At 32.8% G+C, this 9,942-nt stretch overlaps 1 protein-coding gene across 1 annotated transcript; it reads right to left on the bottom strand.

The window, feature by feature from the left end:
• Nucleotides 1-7,465: 7,465 nt before the first annotated feature.
• On the bottom strand, nt 7,466-8,770 carry LOC106760572 (probable aspartic protease At2g35615). Its single transcript, XM_022780257.1, has one exon. It carries the CDS (start codon nt 8,768-8,770, stop codon nt 7,466-7,468), a length of 1,305 nt encoding a protein of 434 aa, XP_022635978.1.
• Nucleotides 8,771-9,942: the final 1,172 nt, after the last annotated feature.

Below are 9,942 nucleotides of genomic sequence, written 5' to 3'. Positions count from 1 at the left end.
GTTAACCAGATAAGATAAGTATCTTCCTATCTCCTCCATGTGCTCACTCACCTTCTATGTTAAACAAATACTTCTTTTCCAATATCAATATTCTAGTACAAGTTCAAGTTTTATAAAAAAAAAGTAAAATAAAACTATGACTCTTCTCTTTTTCTTGTTTTCATTCTCTTCTATCTGGTAATACTTTGTTAAAAGATGAATTTTAAGCTTGAAACTTATTGTTATCGTCATCCGGTAGCAGCATTTAACATGGTACACATGCATGCAAAGGACTTGGAAAATGCATGAGAGTGTTATTATTAGTGAGATTGGTCCTAATATCAAGGGTAGTATACCTTCCTAGACAAAAGAGCATCCAATAAAGAATAAATGGCCAATTAATGCGAGGTAGTTGACAATACCAAAAACTGTAAAACAAGAAGAATCCGCTAAAGTACTCGCCAAGTATCCCTTTATTGCAAGGTGTAAGCAACTTCGTGAACCATGCCAACGAACATTGTACCAACTAATTAATTTTCACAACTTAATAATAATAAGGGTATATAAATGGTTGACTATGTCTCTCCATCTTCTTATAACAGATTCATTAAGAACAGAGTGAGAAATATAATATTCATTCATTTCACCGATCCAAATGCAGATAGGTTTTGCCTCATTGTTTTCTAGGCTATGCTAGGATGATATGCAGATTCCACAGAAAGTTATAGGCCCATGTCCTTCATATTCTCTGTTTTTTTCAGAAGGGTTATTCTACATTAGTGATCTTCATTGTTCTTTCTGCCTTTTTCTAACTCCTAGGTGAAGTTATTCTAACAAAAAATCATGCACTTTCAGCTTTGTATAGAGTTTCAGGCTGCTTAGCTCCTGTCACCGTAATATGGTTCATACATACTAGATAATAGAAAAATGTTGTTGTGTGCATCGATATATAATTTTGAAAAATAACTATAGGTAAATCTAATTTCTTCAAGAAATATTGTTGTGCATTAATTTGTAAATAATTTTGCTTGCAAAAAAGATTGTAAATAATTTTTATACTAAAGAAAAAATAATACAGACAGGAGGAATAGGCAAGAAAAGTGTAATATGATAATTTATCTAAACTAAAGAAAAACAGTGTAACTATTAAATGGTATAAGAATTTAAACAAAGACAGATATAATTACCTAATTTGATAAACTCTAAATGTCAACTCATTTATCTACATAACTCAACTCAATGGATCAATGACAGAGTAGGTTGAGTTGACATGTTCAAATAAGATATATTTTCTTATAAATTTAAAATTAAAATACTTAAACAGTTCATTTTACTAGAGACATAATTTATTTGTATTTTATTTATTATAGATAAAATATAGCTATAAAACTTTTATTTTTTTATATTCTAGTTTATTTGGATGATTCCTTCACGAGTTGTCGTTTTCAATATAAATTTTTATAATATTGGGAGTTACTCAACCTAATTTCACTACGGATTAGGTGAAGATTTTCAACCTTATAAACAAACAACTTTAATCTAATCCATTTTTTAATGAGTTAGATTAAATAAACGCGTTTGGCATTCCTAATTTGTATGAACCTTTTTATTTATTTATTTATTTTCCCTAAATCTAAAGATTCTGTGTTCTAAACCTTAGACAATTAACTACTTTATGTTTTAGTCGGCTATTATAGTGGGAAGCTTGCATTGAAAGGAAACAAACAACAAAAACTAAAAGTTTGATTATATAAAGACCTAATCTAGACATATTCTGGTATAGGAAATAAAAGAAAAAGTTACCACACTAGTATACAGACAAAAAAATTAACTAAACCTATTACATGTAATCTTCTCTCATGAGGACGTTGTTCCCTCTACCACCACCTTTTTCCACCTCTCCAATCCTTTTCAACAAAATTTTAATTACAAAAGTAGCGTTTATTATTTTTAACCCTGTTTATCTACTTTAATTTGAAACTCTCTTCCAAGTCTCACTTTCTCTTTTTCCAGATTCTCATCCCCCAACTCTCACCAAATATGTTTCTTCTCATCTCTCAACTCTTACTTCTCTTCTTCATATTCGTTTGGTTCTTCTCCATATTCCTACCCATTTTCACTCGTGCAGTCTCACCCCCAACTCTCCCAAATCTCAGTTTCTCTCTTTCCAGATTTTCACCCCCCACTCTCACCAGATCCGTCGTCTCCATATCCGTTTGGTTTCGGGGTGCGATGATGTGGCTTTCTGTGGTGCGGCAATGCGGGGTGTTTGCGGTGGTCATTCGACAGTGCAGCGGTGTGTGCAGTGGTCAGTGGTGCTTCGTTTATGCATCTTGAGTCTACGAGAGGTTAGTTTGTTCTTTGCTTTATTTGCATGATAGATTTATAATTTTTTTTGTAAATGTATTAAATATATTTTCTGTGTTGTGTGGTTGATGTTGTGATGGTTTGTGTTTTCTTTGTGTGTGCTTTGTGTTTTCTCTCTATGCGTGTGTGCAGAGGAGGAAGAAGATAACAGGTGATGAACGGATGTTGCATATTCGTTTGGCCCTGAAACGGATGTTGCATATTCGTTTGGCCCTGAAACGGATGTTGATATCCGTCAACGAATATCCACATTTGTTTTAAGACCAAACTAATATGCGACATTCGTTCAGGCTTAACTGTTTTTTTTTTAGTTTTTAGTTTTTTTTTTTAATTTGTTAATTTAATTAAGTGTATTTTGTGTTTAGTTATTGAATTATAATATAAATCTAAATCTGTTTATTTAATTACTTAAACGGACCTGGCACTTCCGTTGACTATATACAACATTCGTGTAAGATGTTTATTCTTTTATTGTTATTTTTGTTTAGTTTTTTGTTTATTAATTTAAAATACAATAAATTAAATTAATTTGTTACGTAATTATTTTATTTTAATTTTTTTTAGTTTATTAATTTATTGTATTTAATTTATAGAGTATTTAAATTTAATGTTTTCTTATAATTTGTTATTTAATTATATCTAAATTAAAATTATTTTATTTAATGAAATAAATTATTATTAAATTAATGAAAAAATATTATTAATTTAATGAAATAATTATTAATTTAATTAAAAAAATTTGTCAGAAATAGCAAGAACATGAGGTGCATCTTTTAGTTCTCATGGAGAGAGTTCTTGAGGAGAGAGTTATGCAGAGGGCGAAGCTAGGAGACGACCACTAGTGCAGAAAAGACCTTTAATGTCACTCCTTAGACGTCGAATCCCCTAACATCCAACAAAAAAAATGACCGATGGCATTTTCGTAAATAAAATTACAATTTAGACCTCGGATTGGGGGGGTCCGACGTCTAAACCCATGATCATGTCAGTTCCCCCCAAATGGACGCCAAAAATATGCTAGAAATTATTTTTTAATTGGTCTTAGATGTCCGACATGAGAAACCCCGACGTCTAGGGGCCATTTAGACGTCTAACTCCCTCATTGGACGTCAAAATGGCCTACCAGAATGCAAAAAGTCATTTTTTCGCTACTTAGAAGTTCGATCCCACCAACCCGGCGTCTAAATAGCCCTTAGACGTCGGCCCCCCATCAACGGACGCCAAATGGCCTGTAGAGGTAGGTAAAAAGTTACTGTTCGATTGCCCTTATACGTCGGCACCCGTAACCCTAACGTCTAAATACCTCTTAGAGACCCCCTTATAGTCGGATGCCAAAAGGGTTACACGTCAGTTTTGGAGGGGCCCCGATGTGTAAATAACTATAGACGTCGTCGATTTTTGGGCTACGATTTCTTCAGAATGGTGCACTCCTCCATTTCCCTCCGCTGTGTTTTTAATCTGCTAAGACAGTTAGCTTTCTTGTTGAAAACTTTTTGTGTTGTTGGAAGTCCCACATCGACTAGAGATAAGGTCAATTTATAATATATAAGTGAGGTGCAAACCTCACCTTACAAGCTGGCCTTGTGAGGTTGAGTTAGGCTTAAACCCACTTTCTAACATGGTATCAGAGTCATGATTAGAGCCTATCCTAGCGAGTTCTAAGTGGGCATTTCTGTTTCTATTCCACCCGTTGTCGGGTCGCTATTGGATCACCCAATTTCTACTATCACGCACGAGATGTTTATACCCTTGGCGTGAAGGGGGTGTGTTGGAAGTCCCACATCGACTAGAGATAAGGCCAATTTATAATATATAAGTGAGGTGCAAACCTCACCTTACAAGCCAGTTTTTTGGGGTTGAGTTAGGCCTAAACCCACTTTCTAACATGTGTATGCATGTTATTGGCTTTTGGGTATGCATGTTATTGGCTTTTGTGTATGCATGTTATTGGCTTTTGCATATGCATGTTATTAGCTTTTAGGTATGCATGTTATTGGCTTTTGAATATGCTTTTGATAAATTTTTGTTGTGTTATTATGATTGACATGTTAAATTATGAGTATCAAATCATTGAGTGAAACTTAGTTCCCATTTGAAATTTAACACAAATGATTAATCTTTTAATTGTTTGTATTAAATTTTGAATTGTCCGATTGGACAGTTTGGGAAAATTATTTTTCATAATTTGCTATAACATGTACGTTGGAGTTTATGGATAAGATTGATAAAATTTTGGTTCACCTTATTTGTGTTGTTCTCTGGATGCATATTTGATTATGGTCATCACTGGCTACTCTCATTTCATGTATTTCAGAGTCCAATGCGAAATGTTGTCAAAATCTTAACAAATTTATCAAGCTCTTTAAGATCCTCTTCAAAAATAATAGAGGAAGGTATTTCTTTCAACCAATCTTTTGTGCAAACAAGTATTTCCATTATTTTAGGTGTTATCTAATTGCAATAGGGACTAACCACCTTTCCTCATGTTCTGAATGTGCACTATAATACAATGGTAGAGATAGAAATGGCTAATGCCTCCCCAGCCATGTCACTTAATGTTTTAAAGGTTTTATTTTATTGATGTAGTTAATGTTCTTAAGTTCCTGAGTAAAAAAACTAAAACGTGGGATTAAATCTTTGCATTTTCAACCATTTTCCTTATTTGTATGTTAAATATACAATGTTTTCATCGTCAAAAAGTTTACATTTTCATAAATATAAAAATTATTACTTTGTCACTTGTATAATTTAAAAATAAATTCACAAAATCAAAAAGGTACTTTTATTTTCAAATTATATAATCTGAAATTATACATTTTAAAAAGTATAAGAATAAATTTTAAATTATATAATTTAAAAACAGAAATAATTCATCATTGTTTGTGATTTGGTTGGAAGAATGTTAAAAGAAATTATAAGAAAAATGTGTTTTACTGACGGATAATTACTAACGACATAAGATCCATTGGTAAATGTTAATTATCATCGAAATTACCGACGAACACTATTGTTTCATTTCTCAACAGGTATGTCTATCAGTAAGGTATCAGTGATTAAATTTACTAAGAATTGTTGTTATCGGTAAGTTCTTCGATGAAATAAGGTCAAAATTTGAGATTTTCCTTCCAAATTAATTTGCTCGAAGAAAAACCCTTTGCATTTCCCAACTAACGCTCTACACCTCACCTTCTTTCCAACATGCATTTCCTCTTTCAGTCTTCTTTCACTGGTGGTTGTGAAGTGAGGCTTCTTGTTGTGTTAACGTTGTCGTGAGGAGGTCGTTCCCATGACGTGAGGTTGTGTGCTACGTTGAGGAACATCCGTCTAGGGTTTATGTTGCGAAATCCAGTGATTTTGATTGAGGGATCTTAGTGGATGGACCCTGCTTCTTTTTTTTCCACTACGTATGGTCTAGGTAGGTTGTCGTGTCGAGGAAGTTTGTCGATAGGTCGTGCCATGGAGGTTAGTTATGTGTTTGTGTTAATGGCTTCTAAAAATTGAGCCTTGTTTTTTGTAATAGTTGTTTTAAATCTGTACAATAATACTAATTAGCATCTTCTTGTGAAGTGTGGTTTCTTTTACTCCACTATGTAAATGGTTCATTAATGTAGAGAGAGAAAGAAAAAGATTGTTTAGGATAGTGGAGAGGTGTGGAGCATTTTTAGAATAAAAAAAATAGTGAGGAGGTGTAGAATATTTTTGAAATAAATTAAAATAGTGAGAAGGTGCAAGATGCACTTGGGGAGGTGGAGGGAGCAACACTCGTGACCCAGTTCAATTATTCAGTTGAACGTACTCTTGTGTGCAGCCTGATTAAACCACAAGCCTTTTCAAATCTCTTAGTAAAGTGATTCGTTACAATGGCCAGGAAATGTAACACCCAGATGCACAATACCTTTTCCCAATTTTATTTATTTTTATATCAATTTAATGAGACATACGAATGAATTTGTTTACTTTTATAATAACTATTTTGAAAATTATATTTAATATTTTTGTTAGTTAATATTGTAAGAGTGTGTGCACTAATAAATGTGTAAATTTAACTATATATTTGTAATATGGATTTGTATATTGGAATCGAGAGGGAAATGAAAATATAAGATAAAAAAATTAAACCAATTATTAGAAAGGAACAACATCGACAGAAGGTGTGATATATAGTTTGTTAAATTCAAACTTGTAAATATCTGTCTAACAATATTTCAATTTCGATAGTAAAATTTGCCTTTTATGAGCTTTTGTCCATGTCATAGATATATGAAGCAATTATAATGCCTTTAAGTCTTTTATGTGATGTAAAATGTGGAAAAATACTTTGAATATGAGATAAATCATTTTAGGAGAAAAATATTTACTTTATATACCAATATAATGTATATAATAAATAAGTAGAATAAAAATATGTGAAAAAAAAGGTTGAAAAAACAAGTAGAATTGGCTGTTATTTGGGACTTTTGAATTTTAATAGAATACATCTTTTTAATGAATTAGCCAACAGGAATTTTTTTTAAAAAAATTATATAATTTTCATTATTTAGCGAATAAGAAAAAAAAAGTGTTTACAAATTTTTAATTAATTACCCAACACAAAACACAAAAAAAAAAAAAGGTCTTTATACATTATCCTTTGCTTCATTGATCCCAGCATTTTCTGAATTTTTATGAAAAGTTTAGAGAATTTTCATTTCTTAAACATTTTTTTTCCAAAAAGTACATAAATAATGTATAAAAAAAATAAAATATTAAATATGAAAATTTCTTGTTGAGAAAAATTGTAGAGGATTCTCTTCGAAATTAACCCAATATTAGCTTAGTTTGTTGCTTCTAAAAGTTAACTCTTAAAGAACTCCTACATGAACTATTAACACATAATCTGAATATGTAGAACTAGTTGATTCATAGGAGCTGATAAATAAAACCATTTCCAAATTTAACACAAAATTCAATTCAGATTTAGTAGAGACATATAAGTAGACGCATTACATCTCAAAGGGCAGAGTTCCTACCTAGTCAAGTAAAAGACTATAAAACAAAGAACAGTACATAACATTTTTCTTATCGAAATGCAACCTAGATTAAGAAAACAACGTAAGGTCTGGAAGGATAACTAAGCCAGTTAAGAGCTGCTGCAATTGGTAGGAGCAAAAGAAACTTTTCCAGCCGCAAGGTCATACTCCACTTGAAAATTAATCTGTGCCCAATTTCCAAAGATAGAAATACCAGTGGTGGGTACTACTGTCATGCAAATCAAGTTGTTGTCCAAGGCAATGAACATGTTGTTAGGGTTTAGCACAACATCAGCCCCTGTGAAATGAAAGACAAATTCAGGGAAATTCATGCTAGAAGGGTTTCTGACACAAAACTCAAATGGGTTTGGAGCATCTTCAGCAGCCTCCACATTAAAGGCTTCCTTAACAGAACTTATGAAATCAGCATAGATTCTCTGCTCAAGATGTGTCAGTATTGGAACTGAATCAATGATTATGTTCCCACCAGATTGACCAGTCAACACCTTTTTTTGACCAACAGTTATACCCTCTAGGTTAAGGATATAATAAGAAGGCAAAGAAGGGTTGATTACGAAGGGAGTGGACACAACTCCATTCGTTGGTGCTTGACTTGGATAGCTCCCAAATTTCAATTTCCCAGTAGAGGTTGAACTAAAGGGAACCATGCAATAGGAAAACTTGTGGCCAGTTTGCTCACCAAGTTGTGAGGCAAGTGATAATGGGCCTGGGCCAAGGCCCACAATGCCATTGGCCTTGCTGCTTATCTCAAAGGTGAAATTGCTGTAAAAGGCACATCCAAAAACGGATTCGGGAAAGGTTGCAGCTTGGCCCGTACCCGTTGACCCAAAACTAACAGTGTCAGAGCCCAGTCTCCCAATGGTGATTGAACTCCCACCATATTCTTGAAGGTAAATGCATTGCCTAGAGTTCCCACAATCACGTTTGTTTTGGGGGATCACCGTGCATGCTTGTGAATCGCATGCAACTTCCATGTACGTGGAAGAGTGAGTTGGATCGTACAAAGGCGCATCTTGGGGGAAACATGTTTTACAAGGGGAACATTGCACCCAAGAGAGATCACTCCCTGTGTCAAAAATTGCAAGCCTTTCAACTTGTGGGGTGCCTAAGGAGAATCTCATGAGGTATTCACCATGGTCAGGAACAGGAGTTATGGCACTTACAGCAGACGAAGATGATGAGGAGGAGGAAGGTGGTGAAGGAAAAGATGGTGATGGTGGTGATGGTGATGGTAAGGGTGAGGATGATTCATTTTGACCTATGAAGTCAAGTAGTTTGGATCGAGCAATTGATCGCATTGCAGCACTTTTCACTAGCTCGGTTTGAGTCATTTCGGAGTTGTACAAAGGGGACATGGGAGAGTGGCGTGGGATGAGATCAATGCTAAAACCCATTAGGGTTTTGCTAGCATCAACCGACAACACACTACAAAATGAAAAGATTAACGTTGTGAGCACAAAGGGATGCATGTTTGCGAATTGAAAGAGCAAGAAAGTGGGAAATGGATGATGGAGAAGAGTACCTTGAAGTGCTTCTATATATAGTTTTTTAGTTGTATCTATGTAGTGAGCTTCTTCTTTTTTTTTAAGTGACAAGATAGTTTTATAGTTTAATGAAACAAAATTTTGATTCGTGCAATATCTTTGAGTTACCTTTTACGGTGACTTTTTAATTGTGTTCACTAATTAGATTGTCTTGTTCTTGTCTCGTTGTGTGGACGGCACCGAGCGGTGAGATTCTTCAATTTCGGTGTTACATTTTGTAAAAGCAAAGTTGCAATTAATATGTCAGAATTGAAAGTGAATAAAACAAAATTATAATCGCATGAAGGTATTTTGAATCGATCAATGACCAAAGTTTAAACAATGTTATTTAGTATGAGATTCATTTTTATATTATCACATTAATATTAATTACCTTCTCATACTTATCTTCTATAATCTAGTATAACTCATGCAATCGCCTTTATTTTTTCTTAAGTTCTCGACATTCAAGTGGAAAATTATTCGTGACCTTCTTTCTTGTTTTGATATTTTCTTTTTCTGTTTCTATAAAAAATTCTCATTGTATACCTTCCTAATATAAAACAAATTTTATTATTTATGTCTCTTTTCTCCTCTTAATTTAATTTATGCTGTATAACGGCGAAAATTAAATAAAATAAAACAAATATAGGTTTGGCCTCTTTAAAATATTTATGATAAAATATTAAAAAAATATATTTTATTAACTAATAAATTATATACTGCTAAAATAAGTAATAAAATAAAGTTTATTAACATCAAACTAAATGACATATTTTTATTTTATAGGATAGAAAAGACAAAATAATTGAGATACATCAAAACATATTTTATCTCAAATGTTCATTACCCTTTATCATGTAAAATCTCACATTTAAAATATTATTACGAAATTATTACACTCAAAATCAATTTTTTTTCCCGCATTTTAGAGTTGTAAAGACAAAACACAAATAAAAAAATTATTTAGGGAATAAAAGCCTCTAACCAATATACTAGAGAGACCGAAATCAAAACTAATTTTATCAGAAGAACAAAGTGGA

This window comes from Vigna radiata, chromosome 5 (assembly GCF_000741045.1).
Source record: "Vigna radiata var. radiata cultivar VC1973A chromosome 5, Vradiata_ver6, whole genome shotgun sequence".
Classification (NCBI taxonomy): domain Eukaryota; kingdom Viridiplantae; phylum Streptophyta; class Magnoliopsida; order Fabales; family Fabaceae; genus Vigna; species Vigna radiata.
The sequence above is the reverse complement of the archived record's forward strand: the minus strand, read 5'-3'. Positions and strand labels throughout refer to the sequence as shown.